Genomic DNA, 21,878 nt, shown 5'->3' on the forward strand with positions numbered 1-21,878 from the left:
TGGCCAAGGAAATTAATGATGCCGGATGTAGCTAAGAGCAGAAGAGTACTCTTATCAGGAAGTAGACTTCAAACATACCCTTTAATCAACATTTGCAATCCACAGAAGCTAAAGGAATAACCTAATTTAAAAAGTAATTAAAAATATAATTCTGCAAGAAATGTTAATTAACTTGCAAATATCATTTATAACATTATCATATCAATGATGCAATTTAAAGTATCAAAAACTATTATTCAGTTTAGTTATATTGCATGCGGTTATACAACTATTGCTATTTAATATATATTTTATTAAACATATTTATCTAATACATTTCTCTCTCTCTCTCCCTTGAAGTATCTGAAACTTACTGTGATATCATGATATCCTTGTTGTCCACACTACTCTTTGGATTCAGTCTCGCTTTCAAGCTGCCTATGTATTTAAAAAGGAAAACAAAAATCCCTTAAAATTTTATTTGATTTTCTTCAAAACTCTATCTTGAAACAGTTTTGAATTCCTACCTGCTGGCTGGGTTTCCAACACTCCTCACCTGGTAATCAATGAAACTAGCAATGAAACTCTCTCCCCACCCACATAAAAGAAAAGGATCAGTGATATAAGGTTATTTGAAAATAAACTCAAGATTTTTTATATTCATATTATTATTAGCTAAATATTAGTAAGCTTTATTTTTTTTCACCATGCATCCTTGGCCCTATTTATTTCTATCAAATTTATTAGCTTATAATTTCTTCAGTTATTTGACATTAATATTTTCACAATAGTTACCCCAAGTAAAAATATCTTTGATATATTTAGATAACTGCATTATAACTAGCTACATGTTCTTTCTGCAATGTCAACATATTTCCATGAAGTATATTCTATTTATTTCATTGTATTAATTTAATTGTTTATGAAATTCAATTCGGCTAAATTTAACTACATCTCAATTTATGTACAAGAAAAAAGCTCAAAGTGCAAACAGGGACTGTCCTGATCTTCCTTATTACCATTTATCAAAATAAAATATAAAAATTCTTTGAAATATACAAATACTAAAAAGTAAAGTATTGCTGTTTACTATATATTTAATAATTAAGATCAAAATGATAAAAGGAGGTAGATAAACTAATTAGAAATCATTTCCTTTTAATTTTGCCCCTAAAAGAGTTCAAGCTTTTGTAAGATTAAAATGGCCGGCCTTTTTAAAATCATTGTTGATTCTTTATTACATTAATCATGAATAGATTAAGTACTATCCTTCCATGTAAAGACAAGTTAAACCTTAATTATTACTAATCCATCTATCATGATGTGATTAATAAGATATTATGCTAATGAATAATCTAAGTAACAAAGCAAATATGAAATAACATTACATACTCATCACTTGTATAGTCTTCAGATTTCCATTTTTTCCTTTGGAAATGAACTTTTACCAGCATACCAATCAGTACACAGAGAATCACGAAGAAAGGAATAACTAAGAAAAATGGCCATCTTGAAGTTCTGGACTCGTAGTAAGTTCGCTCAATGAAGCGCCTTTCTAGGAGAGAAGAGCACAGTTAGAAGGCAATCGCCAGAAACAGAGTACGAGTACTTCTGTATTTTACTAGGACTACTAGAATAAAAATTTAAACTATTTAATAATTACAATTAGCATTTTTTTATATGGCGTAAGTAACCTAACAACATAAGTAGAAGCTCTTTTGATGCTCACATAATAGTCCTGTTTCTTGCTTTTTTTATTGAGAACCTTCGATTCCTGGTAGTCTTTAATACCATAGATAAAAGAATTAAAGTGTGGTCCCTAGAAGAGTCGAATTTTTTCTTGGGCTTTTATTTCTAACAAAAAATACTGCACATATAACATTTGGATTAAGTTAAATTGTCTTTTATTGCACTGATATATATTTTCATGTCTTATATAGGAAATTATCATTTATTTTGATTTTGAAGGAATTCTCATACCTCCTTCTAGAATCATCTACACATAAATCTGCACATAAATGAATTCATCTTTCCTAATCTTTCTGTTCCTTCTTGCTTATAGGCTAGGACCTAATGTAAAATATTGAGTAGACATGGTAAATGCTAACTTTACTGCTTTGCTCCCAATTTTATGGGAAAACTGCAGAATGCAAGTTTTTTTGTTGTTGATGTTCTTTTATCAGATTAAAGAGGTTGTCTTCTGTTGGTTTGCTCTCTTTTGAGGGGATACTTTTCTTTTTTGTGCACTGGAGATAGAGCTAATTTGATGCTTTTTAAGAGATTCAATATTTTTTAAAAAATATATTTTTAGTTATATATGGACACAATACTGTTATTTATTTGTTTTTATTTTTATGTGGTGCCAAGGATCAAACCCAGTGCCTCACACATGCTAGGCAAGTGTTCTACCACTGAGCCACAACCCCAGCCCCAAAAGATTCAATCTTGTCAATGATTTTTTTTTTTTTGCACCAAACTAGACAATCGTATTTTTTATTGTTTTGATATGGTGAATGATAAATGTGAGTCATTTCCAGAAAACACTTAGAAGGCCTTTTGTTTAGGTAAAGGGACTTGTACCAGATGTCAACATAAGTTTTTTCTGAAGTTTTAACAGAGAGGATTATAGTCAAATGCTTGACATTTTTTTTAATCTGAGATAAAATTTTATTTTGCAAAAATCTCAAATTTGGCCTTTAGCCATTTATTTTTTTAAATATATTTTTTAGTTGTAGTTGGACATAATATCTTTATTTATTTTTATGTGGTGCTGAGGATCAAACCCAGTGCCTCACACGTACAAGGCAGGCGCTGTACCAATGAGCTACAGCCCCAGTCCTAGCCATTTATTTCTTTAAAAAGTTTTTGATTGAAAAGACCTGGAATGAAAATTAATTTTATTTTTAATCCTGTTCCCTTAAAAAATCCAGATTCTTAATATTTGCCCTGCATTTTACTTCTCGTCAATAGGAAGACTGAATTCTATTTTCTCCATCACCACAAGCAGCAGTGATGACACATCATTCATCACTTTATAATCATGTGTCACTTCTTCCAACTTCTAACTAAGGCCATGTGTGTTGGGTTCTTGTGACAGAAATATACTACACCGGGTATTAATTCTTTCTGCCAGATATTGCTGTATAAGAAACTACCTCGAAGCTTGATTACTTATAGCAGCCATTTAATTTTTGTCACAATTTCGTGGTTATGAATTTAGGGGGTGCTTAGTTGAGTGGTTGTATTTTTGTGTCTCAGTGCCGTTCAAGTTCATACAGTGCAGATGATTTTCAAAAGAATAAGTGGGTCAGGAATGAGAGTTCCAAGACTGAATATTTTTAAAAATTCAGAATCTGCAGGAAGATCATGGGAGACCCAGAATGTCAGTTCTGCGGACTGGATTGATGAGTAACGCCACGAACACCACCCTGGATTCTAGGAAAGTCATCTTCACTGCATATTGGGTAAATGGCTTGTGTGCTCCTAAGCAGAAGCCAGTAATTGCAACTAATTGTTACTAAGATGGAAAAAGCTTCATGTTTCCAATTTGTCAGCCTATTCCTATGCGGAATGAAATGTAGAAATGTTAACAACAAAAGTCAGGAAGAATCGGGTCTAATCATCTGGAAATTTAAGTGTTTATATAAAGTAAATCAAGTCTCCTGACCCTTGTGCTATTGGATATGTTGGTCTCTGCTGGCCTTCTCTAAAATCCATCCTGGTAGTGCCTCTGCTTTGATCAACACTGCAGAGGACTGCATTTCCCAAGCCCCCTGACCTGCTGTCTTCTAGTTAGGACTGTCCAGTGGGGATCACTGGATGATCTACAGGATCAAAAGAGAATGAGGCAACCATGGTATTTCTCCTCCTTCCTCCCTGTGTCTCCTGTAACCTCTGAAGGCCCATGTCCTCCCATCCAGCCCTGACATCACAGGCCTGCTGCAGCTTCGTGGCTGCTTCTGGTAATTCCATTCCCACTGACTGTCCTTCCTGCCCCAAGGAGTGGGCGTGGCTCTCTGGTGGTGTTGACACCTGGGTGGCTCCACCCTTCTCTGGGTCAGCTTTTCATCTTTGCCATTGTGTTACCTTAGGCCTCAAGTTAAAGTCCCTCCACTGGAAAAACCACAGTGACCCCTCTGACACCCTCAGAAGTAAAATGTAAATGACATGTGTGTTTTATTGTTTGATGTCCACTCACAACCTAGATATAAATTGGTGTACCAAAGATGGCTGTTCACTTAATTAAACTTCATGAATTAAAATGACACTTGAATTATGTTTGCAATTTCTCATTCATACTCACCAGTGGCAGCACCAGTATTTTCATGATTGCCACTGTCAATGCTCCCCCCTCCTGAGCCTTCCCTTTCTTCTTGGCATTGAGGAGGTACAAAATCGGCATTACAGTGACAGTTTCTTTTGTTATTGCATACCTGAAAGTAGGAAAATATTACCTAATAAGAAAAGCAGCTAGATTTTTATATGTGTTCAACTAGGTTCATAAAAGGTCACCTCAGGCTGATTTTCCTGTTGGCTTATGGGTATCTGAGTGTGTGTGTGTGTGTGTGTGTGTGTGTGTGTGTGTATGTGTGTGTGGAGGAGCATTTGCTTTCTTGGGATAGTATAAATGATTTCTAGTCTTACCTCATAGCATTGGTACTGGTACTTACACCTTGATTGTTGCAAGTTTCTGGTGTGCAGTCATAATTCAGGTATGAATTGTCTACACATTCCTTCTCCCTGCACACCTAAAGTGGAAAGTCAAACAGGTGATATGCCACCTGGATTTACCATTTAATCTAAAGCACTCCACTATACTGAGATTAGAGAATTCCACAAAATATCACCCCACCCCAGTTTGAAAGACTATTACTAAAAAGATAAAAAGTAACAAATACAGGCAAGGATGTGAAGAAAAGGGAACTCCTACACATTACTGGTGATGTAAAGTAGTGTGGCCATTATGAAAAGCAATATGGAGGAGAAGGAGGAGGAGGAAGAGAAGAAAAACAAACAAACAAACAAATAAATTAGAACTACCGTAGTATCCAACAATTTTACTCCTGGGTACTTGTCCAAAGGAAATGGAATCAATACATTGAAGAGACAGCTGTGCTTTCCTGCCTACTGTAGCACTACTCACAACAGCCAAGAGAGTCAACTTAAATGCCCCTCAACAGATGAACATAGAAATATGAAACCAAAACCTTATTTTGGTGAGCACATGGATAAGCCTGGAAAAGATTAGATTAGGTGAAGTAAGGCAGCTTCAGAAGGAGAAAGACCGCAATCACACATGAATCTGAAAAGGTTAAATAAAAGTTAAGAATAGAATACCAGGGGCTGGAGATAATATGGGGGAAGGTGAGATGGAGAGAGATTGGTCAACAGGTGCAACGTTATGGTTAGAAAGGAGGAAAAAGTTCTAGCACTTACTGCTAACAACAGCTCATTATATACTTCAAATAGTTAGAAGATTTTGAATATTCTTTAATGATAAAAGTTTAATGTGATAAATGTGTTAATTACTCTGATTTGATCATTACATAAGCATATACATATTTAAAAAATTAGCAAGTATAAAAAACAAGCATTATTGTAATTGTTATTTGCAACTCCACTTTTTATTTTCTATGAGGTAGGAAAAACAAATGTATAAAAATAATTATAAATCTGTTAACAGGCACACACAGTATAGAAGGATGGGATATTTTGACATGAAAAATGAGCAGAGGGTGAAAATGTAAAGGAGTGGAGATTTTGTATGTGACAGATGTTACTTTGTTGACAATCCAAAATAGATTGTTATAATTTGGGAGATATTGTTTTATATCTTTTAAATCACAAAGAAAATATCTATGGAAACCGTATCAAAGGAAAAAAGAAGGAAATCAAAATGTCCTGTTACAAAACATCAATTAACACAAAAGAAGGCAGTACTAGAAGAAATGAGAGACAAAAAGTAACAGAAAACAGAAAACATCAACGAAAGTGGCACAAACACATTCTCTGTCAGTGTTTAATGGATTAATGTTAATGGATTAAGTTCTCCAATCTAATGGCATGGATTGGCAGAACGCATAAATCATGGCCATGCTGAGGGCCATCTGCAAGAAACTAACTGGATCTCTAAGACACGAACAGGTGGGAAATGAAAAAGATATTCCAGGCAAATAGTAACCGAAAGAGAACAGGCATGGGCAGAATATCAAAGAAGTACTTAAGGGCTGGGGATATGGCTCAAGCGGTAGCGCGCTCGCCTGGCATGCGTGCGGCCCGGGTTCGATCCTCAGCACCACATACAAACATGTTGTGACCCCTGAAAACTAAAAAATAAATGTTAAAAATTCCCTCTCTCACTCTCTCTTTAAAAAAAAAAAAAAAAAGAAGTACTTAAATCAAGTATTATTACAAGAGATAGAGAAGGACAATCTATATGGACAAAGGTCAGTTTATCAGGAAAAATTAACGAATCAATAAAGAAAATGTGGTATAAAAAAAAAAGAAAATGGAATGCTGTTAACCCTTACAAAGTACATGTATGAAGACTTGAATTGGGTGTTTGGGTGTCAACATACCTTATTTACAGAGATATGAAAAGTTGTGGTATATATGTGCATTAAGAATTGTAATGTAAAAAAAGTACATGTATAATGGCATTAAGGATAACAGGATCATACCTCAACATTGTAAAAGCAATCTATGATAAGCCACAGGCCAGCATCATTCTGAATGGAGAAAAATTGAAGGCATTCCCTCTAAGATCTGGTACAAGACAGGGATGCCCTCTCTCACCACTTCTGTTCAACATAGTCCTCGAAACACTGGCCAGAGCAATTAGACAGTCAAAAGAAATTAAAGGCATAAAAATAGGAAAAGAAGAACTTAAATTATCACTATTTGCAGATGATATGATTCTATACCTAGCAGACCCAAAAGGGTCTACAAAGAAGCTATTAGAGCTAATAAATGAATTCAGCAAAGTGGCAGGATATAAGATCAACACGCATAAATCAAAGGCGTTCCTGTATATGAGCGACAAATCCTCTGAAACGGAAATGAGGACAACTACTCCATTCACAATATCCCCCCAAAAAATAAAATACTTGGGAATCAACCTAACAAAAGAGGTGAAAGATTTATACAATGAAAATTACAGAACCCTAAAGAAAGACATAGAAGAAGACCTTAGAAGATGGAAAAACATACCCTGCTCATGGATAGGCAGAACTAACATCATCAAAATGGCGATATTACCAAAAGTTCTCTATAAGTTCAATGCAATGCCAATCAAAATCCCAACAGCATATCTTGTAGAAATAGATAAAAGAATCATGAAATTCATATGGAATAATAAAAGACCCAGAATAGCAAAAACAATACTAAGCAGGAAGTGTGAATCAGGCGGTATAGCGATACCAGACTTCAAGCTATACTACAGAGCAATAGTAACAAAAACAGCATGGTACTGGTACCAAAACAGGCGGGTGGACCAATGGTACAGAATAGAGGACACAGTAACTAATCCACAAAACTACAACTATCTTATTTTTGATAAAGGGGCTAAAAGCATGCAATGGAGGAAGGATAGCATCTTCAACAAATGGTGCTGGGAAAACTGGAAATCCATTTGCACCAAAATGAATCAGAATCCCTATCTCTCGCCGTGCACAAAAGTTAACTCAAAATGGATCAAGGAGCTTGATATTAAATCAGAGACATGGCATCTGATAGAAGAAAAAGTTGGTTATGATCTACACGCTGTGGGATCGGGCTCCAAATTCCTCAATAGGACACCCATAGCGCTAGAGTTAACAAATAGAATCAACAAATGGGACTTACTCAAACTAAAAAGTTTTTTCTCAGCAAAAGAAACAATAAGAGAGATAAATAGGGAGCCTACATCCTGGGAACAAATCTTTACTCCACACACTTCAGATAGAGCCCTAATAACCAGAATATACAAAGAACTCAAAAAATTAGACAATAAGATAACAAATAACCCAATCAATAAATGGGCCAAGGACCTGAACAGACACTTCTCAGAGGAGGACATACAATCAATCAACAAGTACATGAAAAAATGCTCACCATCGCTAGCAGTCAGAGAAATGCAAATCAAAACTACCCTAAGATACCATCTCACTCCAGTAAGACTGGCAGCCATTAGGAAGTCAAACAACAATAAGTGCTGGAGAGGATGCGGGGAAAAGGGCACTCTTGTTCATTGCTGGTGGGACTGCAAATTGGTGCAGCCAATTTGGAAAGCAGTATGGAGATTTCTCGGAAAGCTGGGAATGGAACCACCATTTGACCCAGCTATTCCCCTTCTCGGTCTATTCCCTAAAGCCCTAACAAGAGCATGCTACAGGGACACTGCTACATCGATGTTCATAGCAGCTCAATTCACGATAGCAAGACTGTGGAACCAGCCTAGATGCCCTTCAATAGATGAATGGATAAAAAAAATGTGGCATTTATACACTATGGAGTATTACTCTGCATTAAAAAATGACAAAATTATAGAATTTGGAGGGAAATGGATGGCATTAGAGCAGATTATGCTAAGTGAAGCTAGTCAATCTTTAAAAAACAAATACCAAATGACTCCTTTGATATAAGGGGTGTAAACAAGGACAGGGTAGGGACGAAGAGCTTGAGAAGAATATTTACAGTAAACAGGGATGAGAGGTGGGAGGGAAAGGGAGTGAGAAGGGAAATTGCATGGAAATGGAAGGCGATCCTCAGGGTTATACAAAATGTCATATAAGAGGTAAGGAGGGGTAAGTCACGAGAATACAAATGGAAGACATGATTTACAGTAGAAGGGGTAGAGAGAGATAAGGGGAGGGGAGGGGAGGGGAGGGGAGGGGGGATAGTAGACAATAGGACAGACAGCAGAATACATCAGACACTAGAAAGGCAATATGTCAATCAATGGAAGGGTAACTGATGTGATACAGCAATTTGTATACGGGGTAAAAGCGGGAGTTCATAATCCACTTGAATCAAACCGTGTAATATGATGTATTAAGAACTATGTAATGTTATGAACGACCAATAAAAAAAAAAAAAAAAAGAATTGTAATGCATTTCACTGTTGTCGTGTATTTAAAAAATAATAAGAAAATTTAAAAAAGAAAAGGTAAAGGATCTCACCCATGAGAATTTAATTTACTATTTAGTAGATTAAATTTGCCTTTTGTTAAAAAAAAAAAGCAATGAAATTCTGATACATGCTACAAACACACGTGAACCTAGAAAGTGTTATGCAGGTGAAATAAGCCAGACCATACGTATCTTGTATGGATCTACTTGCAGGAGTTACCTAGAATATTTAAATTCAGAGAGTAAGAAAGTGTAATAGTGGTAAGCAGCGTCTCTGAAGAGAGGTTACTGGGGTTTAATGAATTGTATAGGATGATGAGAAATCTCTAGCAATGGAGCATGCACTGATGTTCCTGAACAGGATCACAGTGACAAAGTTTATGCTATCCATATTTTACCACAGAAATAGTTGGCAGGCCATGTTCAGCTTTGTAGATGAAGTGGAGAAATCGCTAAACTCATGGTATGAGAATAATACATATTACCACCCCCATCAGCCAAGATTGTCTCTAAGTGTAACCTATTCAATTATTCAGCAGATGAAGAGAGTGCATTCTGGACACAGTGTTTCCATGACTGAGAGGGTAGGAGGTGAAGCAGAACACTTACAGAATACACACAATAAAGGGGTTAGCAGAATAGAGAGCTCAGAAATAAACCTAAGCATGCATTGTCAATGGATTTTGGACAAAGCCACGAAGAAGACACAATGAGGAAAGAATGTTGTCTTCAGTAAGTGGTGCTGGGAAAACTGTATCCACATGCAGAAGAATCCGACTGGACCTCTTTCTTACACCATACACAAAAGCAAGCTCAAAATGAAACCATAAAACTTCCAGAAGAAAACATAGGGAAAGTTCCTTGGTATTGGCCTGGTAATTAGCTTTTGAATATTACATTCACAATACAGCAAGAATAGCAAAAATCAACAAGAGAAACTAAAGAGTTTCTGCAAAGCAAAAGATACAATTACCGAAATGGAAAGGCAACCTGAGGCTTGAGAGAAAAAATTTGCAAGCTGTATATCTTATAAAAGGTTAATTTCCAAAATATGTAAGGAATTCATACAACACAGTGGCAAAAATACATATTTAGAGTAATCTGATTGAAATGGGCAAAGGGACAAATAAACCTTTCTCAAAGAAGATATAAAAGTGGCCAACAGGTATATAGTTCTTGGTCTAATCATCAGGGAGATGCAAAACAAAGCCACCATAACATATCAACTCACTTATTAGGATGCTCAACATTGAAAGATGAGAGAAATACGTTGGCAAGGATGAGGACAAAGGGGGACCTTATTCCCTGTTGGTGGGAGTGTGAGTTAACAACAGTCACTATGGAAAACTATATGGAGATGCTTCAAAACACCAAAACTGGAACTACTGTATGAATCAGCAAACCCACTCCAGAGCACATACCCAAGGAAACGAAATCAGCACTTCCGTGTTCATTGCCCATGAGTCACAACAGCCAAGCAACCTGAGAGCCTATCAACAGATTTTAAATGTATCAAATCTGTCTGGATTCATTTATTCATCTTGTGTTTCATTCATAGTTAATCATTTTAACTTTTGAAATCTTTATTTAAGGTTCATAACACACTGCTTTGATGGACAGCATTTGATGTGTTTCTTTTGGAAAACAAAATTGTGGTATTTATCTACCTTCCATCTATCTACAAAATGGGATATTTTTCAGCCTTGAAAAGGAAATGCTGAATGAACGTTCAGAGCATTATGCTGAGTGAAATAAGGCAGACACGGAAAGACAGATACTGCAAGATGTCACTTATGTGTGGGAATAAAAAAGAAAAACTCAAATACCTGGCAATGGAGGGCACGAGGGAGGTTACCAGGGGTGAGGAGGAGGAGATGGAGGTACAAACTCGCAGTTATATAGGATAAGTCTAGAGCTCTCATGGACAATACAAGGATTGTTGTTCTAATATTATACACTAAAACTTGCTAAAAGATCAGACTTCAGGTGCTCATAACTAACACACACACGCACATACAGGTAGCTGAGAAAGTGGTGGACAGGTTAATCAGTTTGTTTCTAGTAATCATTTCACTATGCACATGTACATCACCTGTCATGTTGTACACCTTAAATATCTATGACAAAATTTTTCAATAAAAGTTAGAAATTAAAAAAGGGATTAACTATGAATAAAACACAGAATGAATCAGCCAAGATAGCCATTATTTCATGATATATGAAATACATATAAAACTATTTCATCATAATATAAAATAGTATTCATAATAATATGAAATTTATTTTTCACAATAAGAGACTTTTTTTTTTTTTTTACAAAACACACAAATGTCACAGAAAACATTTTCAATTATAAATCTATTATTTGCAAAATACAACCAATGGGATAGTCTCTGGGGACACGGTGATAAACGCCCTACACTTTTGGCCTTTAACATGGATTCCAGCGGGGGCTCTCTGTGACAGGGCGGGTGTGGTGTTGCAGATGCAGCCAGTGCACTTCCACCTGCTCCGCTCCTGGCAGCAGTGTGACATGCCACTTGCCTACATCTTCTGGCTTTGTTCTTTTACATGAGTGCACAAATGCTTTCCCGTTGGGAATTTGAAACCAGTCACTCTTTCCGGGGCTGAGGACTGAACCCAGGCTCGTGCACATCTAGGCAAGTGCTCTGCCACTGAACTCAGCTACATCCCCACGTTTCCCCTCCTTGATGATAATTTTTAGAGGCAAATAAAAAATCATGTTGCCCCAATTTTAAAGATACTTTCACATTCTTCAGCTGTTAATTTTCTAAGTTGAGGGTGGGTAAAAAAAAAAAAAAATCCCAAAGTGTTGAGGTGGTCTTACTTGTCATTAACTTGTCAGGGGCAATGTCATGTTCCTCATGGGGCCCCTGGTGGGGTCAGTGAGCCAGAGTGGGGTGCCATATCATAAGACAGCAAGTGTGGGGGCTTTCTTGTTTCCATTCTATTCCTCTCTGACTTCTTCATTTGCCCGCTTTGATCCATGTATGGATATTTCCCACCCTGGTCTGCCTCAAGAAATATGTTTATTAGAGCCTTATAGATAAGCAGAGTCGTCGGGTGGATCCTGACAAAGTCGAACAAGCCTGGCATCTGATTTCACGTCCCAGTTCGCATCGCCCCTTTTTTCCCTGCCCTCCTCCCTCCTCCCATCCTCCTTCCTCCGCTGGTCCTTCTTTCACTCGTCTATTTGTTGATCTTTGATTGGAGCTTTCCACGTGCATATAAAGGTGAAATTCCCCGTGGTATATCCACATAGGCACAAAGCATAATTTAAAAAAATTGATTCCTCCTATCCTCCCTCTTTCCCGTCCTTCCTTCTCTCTCTCTCTACTCCTTCTCTACAGATCTTTCCTGTGTCCTTATGATCTCTGGCCCTTCCCTTCTTCTTTCCCCTGTTTTCCTATCGCTGTTTGGGCTGATACTTTGTTTGTGAAGTTTCAGATCCTTTAACTACACATCTCTTGGTTACATTCCTTTTAGGAATAGCTACAAAGGAAGAGGTAATGTTCAAAATTTTTACACTTATTCACTAGTACCCAAATCTCTTACCCTTTCTTTGCTGACAAGAGGAATTTAAAAATTTCTCATGATAATGTATTCATTCAAATCCAAATGAAAATTCACATATGAGCTATTCCAAAAACAATGAACACATAAAAATTGTCAAAGTACTCAAAGAGTAGCTGGCTTGATCATCATCCACTAACGAATAGCAGATACATGACATTTTTGCTCTTCCTCACTCATGTAGCCTAGAAATAATTTACAACTAAAGATAGTCTTGGGTTTTAATTCGGTAAGTGTTTTTGCAAAGTAAATTCCATGAAAGCAAAGGTAGTACAAAGTCTTAAAGATGATCTAGTTTTTGTGCAAGCACTTGGTGTTACAATTTTTTCTTTTGTATACTTTTTCTCCTTTCCAATTTTCTGAGCAAATATTTAGCAAAGTTAGGTTGTAATAGAACTATTTGTATGGAATATATTTCCTTAACTAAATGAAAAAAGGTCTATTTTAAATATGTATACATTCATAGTGACAATTAATATGTGAAAAAATTCTTAGATTTCACTTACACTTGTTGACAATCAAAATGTGGAAAGTCATTTTCTTTTTCTTACTGTTTACTCACAAAAAATATCTTTCAGTTCCCAAGTATATTTTGGCTTTCCCTCTTTTCTTCAACAAGTGGTTTACTATATTCTGGCTTTATGATTTCAAGTTTGCACATGAGACTAATTTGAACTTGAACCATCTTCTGTACCTATGTGTATGCATACAGGTATTCAATATTTCACAAAATGGGAAAATCTTGGAAGACAAGAAATGTTGACACAGAGTTCATGTGTCTGATAATGTTGAGTGATAAAATATCAAAAGCAGGTAAAACAATGGAATATTTTATGAAAATATAAAGATATACTAGAGAAATAGTCTATCTCTATATATGTATGTAGAAATGGAGGAAAGCTCATGAAAATGGAAAGCATGATTATATTTCAGATATGTAACTTGTTTGCTTTATGAATTCTTTATTTTCATTATCTTAATGGACATATATTATTTAAACAACTATTTAAAATCAATGATATCACAAGAGTGTTTATGACATTTGAAGTACTCTGTATAATATGAGATAATTTGGGGCTGGGGTTGTGGCTCAGTGGTAGCGCACTTGCCTAGCTTGCGTGAGGTACTGGGTTCGATCCTTAGCACCACATTTAAAAAAAAAAAAACTAAATAAAAGTATTGTGTCCATCTACAACTAAAAATTTTTTAAAAACATGAGATAATTTAATACAGTGAATGAACAGTGTGATTCTTAATTCAGTGCATATGTGCAACATCCGTAAGAAAAGTATAAAATCATTGGTGAAATATTATAGTAATATCATCTATGCATGGTGACTGATTGCAGTATTTTTTTTCTTATTTTCTAAATTTCTATATTGATTGCACACTTAAATTCTGAGGAAAAATACTAAGTTTATCATGTAATAAAAAATATTAGGAAGTTAGAAAGAAAAGAACACCAACCTTTTGTGCACCACAAACAGTTCCATCTTTTACCCACATGTTCTTTATTTCTGCATGACCCTTGTTATATTCCAAAGAAACACAGATGTCTCCACTTATGTTGGCATAAATGGCAGTGGCATCTTTCAACTGAAGGATATGACTACCTCCATATTTACATATTAATTTTCCACATTTCCGATCCCTAGAATTGATCCACAAATGAAAAACATTAATTTTAATAGAGAAATATTTGAATGTCATTTCCAAAGTGAATAGATTTAAATAAAAATTCAAGATCTGCAAAAGGATGCAGGCAACAATTAATTTCTTTTTTTTTTAAATTTTTTTATTTTTTTTTAGTTTTCGGTGGACACAACATCTTTGTTTGTATGTGGTGCTGAGAATCGAACCCGGGCCGCATGCATGCCAGGCGAGCGCGCTACTGCTTAAGCCACATCCCCAGCCCGGCAACAATTAATTTCGAAAGCCCCCCCCCCCCAAAAAAAAAAAACACTAAAAACATGAATTCATTTTAATAATACGGAATAAGAAGCATTTGAAAAAACAAAACCTCCGTGCAAAACTGAAAGCTCTCAATAAGCCAGGACTAGAAGGAAACTCCCTCCACCGAATAAGGAATGGAGGAAGAGTATCTGTAAAATCTCTGTAGCTAACGACAAACTTAAGAGTGAAAGGCTGAATATTTCTGCATAAAATCAGGAAGGAGCAAGCATATTCTCTTTATCCACTTAAAAGTGAACATTTTAATGGAGATCTAGAAGTGCAATCAAGTTAGAAAGAAACTGAAGGCATAGCTATTGGAAAATAACATGTACTTAGAAACTGGCTTGCATATGACATGATACTAGACATAAAGACTAAGAAACTCACACACAGAAGAAAAAAGTTCAGGAAGGTCACACAATGCCAAAGATCAAGATTAATATAAAGGAGCCAAAGAAAGTCTAGTAGAGTGGAAGAAAAGGGGAAAAGGAGATGGAGGAAGGGAGGGGGAAACCAGAGGGAAAAGGTGGGAGCAAGGGGGAGGGGAAAAGGAGGAGGGAAAAGGGGGGATCTTGAACTGAAATCAATTTCCATGCCTGGGTGAGTTTGTGGGGATGAACTCAAATACTATATATAATCATAAAGCTCTAATAAAAAGATCAATATAAAACACCATTTGTTGGGTAAAGGGACAGAATGAGTACTCACAGAAGGAGAAATACAAATGGTCAACAAATATATGAAAAGATGTTGAACATCTCTAGCAATGAGAGAAAGGCAAATTATAACTATACTGAGATTCCATTTCACTCCACTCAGAATGGCAATTATCAAGAATACAAGTAACAATAAATGTTGGCAAGGATGTGGGGGAAAAGGCACACTTATATATTGCTGGTGGGACTGAAAATTGGTGCAACCACTCTGGAAAGCAGTGTGGAGATTCCGCAGAAGACTAGGAATGGAGCCATCATTTGACCCAGTTATCTCACTCCTTGGTGTAAAATCAGCCTACTACAGTGACGTGGCCACTTCAATGTTCATAGCAGCTTAATTCACAATAGCTAAACTATGGAACCAATCTAGGTGCCCTTCAACAGATGCATGGATAAAGAAAATGTGGAATATATACACAATGTAATATTAGCCATAAAGAAGAATAAAATTATGGCATTTGTTGGTAAATGGATGGAACTGGAGACTGTCGTGCTAAGTGAAATAAACCAGTCCCCCAAAACCAAAGGCTGAATATTCTCTCTGATATGTGGATGCTAAACCATAACAAGGGAGGGGAAGTACAGAAGTTCTTCATTGGATTAGACAAAGGGGAATGGAGGGGAGGGATGGGGGAGGGAAATGGGAAAGACAGTAGAATAAATGGGACATCACTTTCCTATGTTCATATATGAATACACGACCAGTGCAACTCCACATCACGTGCAATCGCAAGAATGGGATCCTAATTAGAATAAGTTAGACTCCATGTATGTATAAGATGTCAAAATATACTCTAATGTATATCTAAAAAGAACAAAAAAGTTTAAAAAGTAATAAAAACCATCATTTATAATTTTGTTTTGATAATTACAGATCAGCAACAATGTGAAAATTAAATTTAGAAAACTATTGTGTTCATGATAGCCTTGAAAACACAGTATTTAGGGATGTTTTTAGCAAAAGGAAGAGGCCCCTTGCACACAGATTCTAGTAAACTAGCAGAAAGAAAAAAAAATCAAAGACTAAAATAAATTAAGAGACATTCTAAGTTCATTACTGGGAAAATTCAACAGTCCTAAGATGATGATTCATGGAACCTTTCCTCATCCCTCACTATGAATTTCCATAAAACAGATGAAACCTGAATAAAGGGCATGAATTTGCCAATGTTCAATTTCCTGATTTTGATCTTGTACTGCAGATTTTTATGTCACGGCAGATGTTGCCTCGTGGAAGCGAGCTGAAAGTTACAGGGATCCTCTCCATCACCCCTGCCGTGATTTCTACAAGTGTGAACCTACAGTTACTTAAGAATAGAAAGATGCAAAGTAATGGCATGAAGTCCAAACCTGTGATACCAACTTCATGAGGATAAAACACTTAGTGGTGTGCATGTGCTCAACAGGAAAATCAGATTCTTTAAAGAGTCATGTAAAGAAGGGAAGGAACAGTATTGTCAGTCCCAGTGCAGTTAGAGACAAAAAAGGTAGGGTTCAAAGTTTTCTTTTGTGAGGCACATAGATAATATGTTGCAGGATGGAATCTAGAAGTGTGTACATTTTAGATAGAAAGCTAGACTTTGCACAATTAAAAATGGGAAGCAATGGCTCTCTTTAAATACATCAGCTGAATTTATTTCAGCTGCCAAAAATTTGCTAAGCATTGCGAATAGCATCTGTTTCAAAAGAGTTATTTTATAATGAAAATTTTGAGGATTAAAGTTACATTAAGGAATTAAACTATCTTTTGACATACTAGGGATGTCTATATATGTATATATAAATGATATGTGTCATTTAGGGTATTATGTTCTAGGGATTAATGTGAGCACCTGCTTGGAGTACATGCTATGCCATTTCATTTTGGTTTGGCCCATGTATTCTGTTTGGCATCAAGCCACCCAGGTTGTCTTTTTTTTAAAAAAAAAACACATTTTTAGTTACAGTTGGACACAATATCTTTATTTTAGTTATTTACTTACTTAATGTGGTGCTGAGAATCAAACCCAGAGCCTCAGACATGCCAGGCAAGCGCTCTACCACTGAGCCGCAGCCCCAGTCCCCAAGTTGTCTTAATGATCCCCTAATCTGGGCTGGGCAAGTAGCTCAGTGGTGGAGTGCTTGGCTAGGTTACATGAGTCCCTGGGCTCAATCCCCAGCACCACAAAAATAAATGAATGAATAAGTGAAGAAATATGGATAAGATGACCTCCTAATCAGCAGCAGTTCAGCCATCCTGGAAACCTGGATATCTCAGAGCAATTTGCTGTGACCTGAATTTTTTGTCTTTGGCCCATGGAAGGAAGGGACAATGATCAAAGCAGCCCCTAGTTTTCAGGCAAAGGCCAGATGTTATCAGCAGGACCTTAGAGCACACAAAAGCGGTCCTGAACTCCTGGTGTCCCCTGCTGAACACAGGTGGTCCCAGAGAATACCAACGTTAAGCAAAGTCACCCTGTGACCATGGAAAATCAAGAAAGACAAGCATCCTCCACAGGTCATGTCTGAACACACAGAGAGGAGATGCAAACAAGAGGCATACGATCATGGAATTACCTCCACTTCTTGGAAACATCCATTTTAGAGCAAAGATCCACTTCCTGACACCCTCCTATAAACCACCCGACACAAGCACAAATCTGACAGTGTGAGTCTATAAAACTCTGAAGCCAAGGTGCTCACAGTTTCCCATCATGTGTGTCTGTGCTACAGTGTGTGATGGATGCAATTTAACTCCACTTGTGCTCCTGGTGGTCTTTGGCTGGAAGGCATTGCAATAAGGTGGAATTGTTTGCAACCTACAGCATGTGCATGTTCACACATGCTCAAACACACACACTTTGAGCACACTGGCACATGACTAGAAAGGAAAGGATTGCATGAAATCTGAGCCTTAAGATAGGAACTGTGTAACATGGTATTTTGTAGATAAGACTTTTTTAAAAAATTCATGCAAGCACACTCAATTTTCTTAACTTTAATATCAGGGGACAGAATTAGAAGATGTGCCCAGGTGCTGTCCTCTATTAAAAGGAACTTGGGTTCCTTGGACAAACAGCTGTGTGCAGAGCCTGGGAAGGAGAGGAGGAACAGGAGCCCCAGCATCTGTTCTTGTGGGTGCTAGAAAAATTTGGAAGTTCTAGAAGAATCATGTAGACTTTTGGTACAGTGATCAACTGAAAGAGGTTCTCCTGAGTCAAACTGAGAGGATTCAAGAAAATAATTTCAAAATACATTACTATTGGTACAAAAATATTGAAAATATTTTCGAATGGTAATGTATTCCATTGAATAAATCATAATTACCGATTCAGAATGGATATTAATGAGTACATAGATAAGGAAAGGCACAAATATAAACAGAGAAGTGGACTGCTTTTTCCTGCAGTACATTTGTACCTGTACAAAGCAAAATAAAAAAAAATTGAGTTAAAAATTCATCAATGAATTTGAAAACAGGTGGATCAAAGAATATGCCCACAGTCTCAACATGACTCACTCTCAAATTATATGTTAACTACAATGGGAAACATTAGAACATCAAAATTGGGAGACTTAAAAAAATAACTCAACCAAACAATTTAACATGCAATTTCCAATTTTGAAAGAAAATTGTATGCACTTGTAAAAAAATTTATGTGCATTCGAAAGTACAGCATTACTTGTGTTGTAAAAAGATCAAAATGCAAACAAATCTAATTTTGAAAACTAACAGAAAAATATCAAACAAATTCAAATTAGGAGAAAATTCTACAAAATAAATGGCCTGTAGTGTTTAAGAAAAGCAAACACCTAAGGAGAAGAAACAAATGAAAGGAGAAGAAATGTTCCAGATTAATGAAGCCTGAAAGTACATTCTGAATAGATGCAAATACTTGACTTTGCATTCATTCCTGAGCAAAGGAAAATAGTTCTAAGGAAAAGGTTTTAAAAATGAATGAAATTTTAATATGATTTACCTTTTATAACTACAATAGAATTTATTCACAGGAAAGACAGGCTGATTGATTTAGGGGTCATGAAGCACAATCTCCAACTTCCACTCAAGTGGTACATACAAATTATGGACAGAGAAGACTTATAAAAACAGGAAGATAAAACAAATTCGTAAAATGTTAACTACTGATAAATCTCATCAAAGGGGAATACGGGATTTTTTTGTGCTGTTGGTGCCTGAGGTCACCCAAAGAGGTCAACAATGAAATTAGGATGTAAAGTCAAAAAGTCTGGTGATAGAATGTACGTATGTCTGCTCTTCAGCACTGTGCTTTCTAGATAGTAAAAAATTCATGTATTTTCATTTCAACCCTATCAGGATCATCATCCCTTGTAAAATTAAGGAGATGGCATGCAAAACAAAAAAAAATAATTACTGATGAGCAATTAATGTACCTTTGTGTAAACAAAAACCTTGATGATAAAAACAACAGAGATGATTTGGATGAGAAAGAGAAATGTTGTGTATTTCTGCATCTACGACATGTATCATCTCATGAAACATGGTCTTACTTCATGGGTAGATGATACTTTGTTTATATATAAACTTAATTGGTGACATTTTCAAATACAAGGCTATAGAGGTTCTCTGTCAGGGTTTCCTAAAGCGTACTTAGCTTCACATGCTTGGTATCCATCATCAGTTATACCACAGTTCCCAGAAATGTCAGTTTTAGAGTTAAGTTCGTTGTAACAGTCTTCAGAAGCAAATATTGACCCTGAAAAAGAGTGAATTTATTCTAAGTATATTTTTTAACTTATATTTTTTAATATTGTGTTAAAAAGCTGGACTTGCTACATTTATATTAAACAATATATAATATAAACAAAGTATAACTAGCAAGGGATATTTCAGGGACATTACAAAGTGACGTTACATAATTAATTTTTAAGTAGCATAATATTCCCGAATGTATATGCACTGACATATCAATAGCAGATCTTCGAATACTTGAAGCAAAAAGTGATAATTTGAAAAGAGAAAAGTCCACAGTTATAACTGAAGACTTCAACGTTTCTCTTTCAGTAATTTGTATAAACAAGAAGGCAGAGGTATAAAATGCTTGAAAACTAATATTACCTAACTTGACCTAATAGACCTTCATTTTATTAAACACTAAAAGTTACAATCACAGAATACACATCTTGTTCAAAAATATATAAAACATTAAGGTAGACCATATTTGAGACATAAAATAAACCTTAACAAATTTCAACATCCTGGAATCATAGGAACATTTTCCAGACCACAACACTTCTCACCTTCACAATAGCAAAGCCATTTGAATTGTGAAGTCTGCACGGAATCAAACACCGCTCTACCAACAGGGGCTGCCAGATAAGGAGGGGATGGAGCTGAACATCTAGACTCCCTAGCAAATTTGGCCAGTCTGGGTAAGAGCTGTAAACAAACAGCAATATATTTGTGTCAGACAGACTTCTTCATAGTTGGGAGATTCTCAAATCGAAATCCAAGAAAGATCTCCAGTTCAGAAACCTCAGCAAGAAGAAAATTGAGTATCTGTAAGACAGTTATTACATTAACTGCTTCATGTAAACTGCTCCCCAATGTCTTCCCACAATTTGCATTTTACCAGAGTTCTAATTTGATGTATTTTGTCATTATTTGAATCCTTTTTGATACCTCTTCTCCTTTTTCTTCCATGTCCTCTTCCACTCCTTTATCCATTTTTTCTCTCATTTTACTTCTGTATCCCTTTTAATCTTTCTTCTAATTCAACTTGGCATACTGTAACAAATGCTTGATCTCTTTACATAGTCTATATTATTTCTAACCCACTTTTCTCTTTGGTTAATGGAGTTGCAGAGATTTTTGGTAATAACTCTTATTGCATATGTTGACATCTGGCTTGTTTTTAAATTACCACTGTTAATTGAAGTTACTGTCTTCTCAAATTGCTAGTGGTGGTTGGACTTATCACTTGATTATGCTGATCAAATGTGTAGAAGCTAAGACACACCCAAAGTCAAGTGCTTCTCATGAAGAGATAACTATTCACTGAAGGACTTTAACATTAAAGAGGAAGAGAGATCCACCTCAACACATGCACAAATATAGGACCTCAGAAAACATTAGAAAACATGCCAAGAAGATGCCTTCAAAAGTTTATAACCCCCCACTGGCTGAATCCACAAATAATAAAGTAGATGAAATCCCAAGGAAATAAAACAAGCTTATTGCTAAGGTGATCAATGAACTAAGAGAGAAAACACAGGATTTGAAAGAGAATTTCAATAGAGAGAGATGGGTTCTGCAAATAAAACAAATAGAAACCCCAGCATGAAAGACACAGTAAATCAGATTAAAAATTCAGTTAAAAGTCTCTTGGACAACATTAAGAGACCCAACATAAGAATTATTGGAATTGAGGCCATAACTGAGATACAGGCTAATGACACTGAGAGCCATTTCAGTGAAAAAAATATAAGGGATGATATGGACATCTATGTACAGTATGCAAAAAAGAACCTCTGTGTGACATTATAATTAAAATGCCAAATATATGGGAT

At 36.0% G+C, this 21,878-nt stretch overlaps 1 protein-coding gene across 1 annotated transcript in view; it reads right to left on the reverse strand.

The window, feature by feature from the left end:
- Window positions 1–383: 383 nt before the first annotated feature.
- Window positions 384–21,878, reverse strand: part of Adam2 (ADAM metallopeptidase domain 2) — a 65,888-nt gene continuing 44,393 nt past the window's right edge. The window contains exons 15-21 of the mRNA XM_026398907.2: window positions 19,960–20,065; window positions 14,149–14,332; window positions 4,650–4,727; window positions 4,279–4,412; window positions 1,745–1,761; window positions 1,372–1,534; window positions 384–417 (exon numbers count right to left, since the gene is read on the reverse strand). Coding sequence (XP_026254692.2) covers window positions 384–417; window positions 1,372–1,534; window positions 1,745–1,761; window positions 4,279–4,412; window positions 4,650–4,727; window positions 14,149–14,332; window positions 19,960–20,065 — 716 coding nt within the window. The remainder of the gene's footprint in view (window positions 418–1,371; window positions 1,535–1,744; window positions 1,762–4,278; window positions 4,413–4,649; window positions 4,728–14,148; window positions 14,333–19,959; window positions 20,066–21,878) is intronic.

This window comes from Urocitellus parryii, chromosome 14 (genome assembly GCF_045843805.1).
Source record: "Urocitellus parryii isolate mUroPar1 chromosome 14, mUroPar1.hap1, whole genome shotgun sequence".
In the NCBI taxonomy this organism is placed as follows: domain Eukaryota; kingdom Metazoa; phylum Chordata; class Mammalia; order Rodentia; family Sciuridae; genus Urocitellus; species Urocitellus parryii.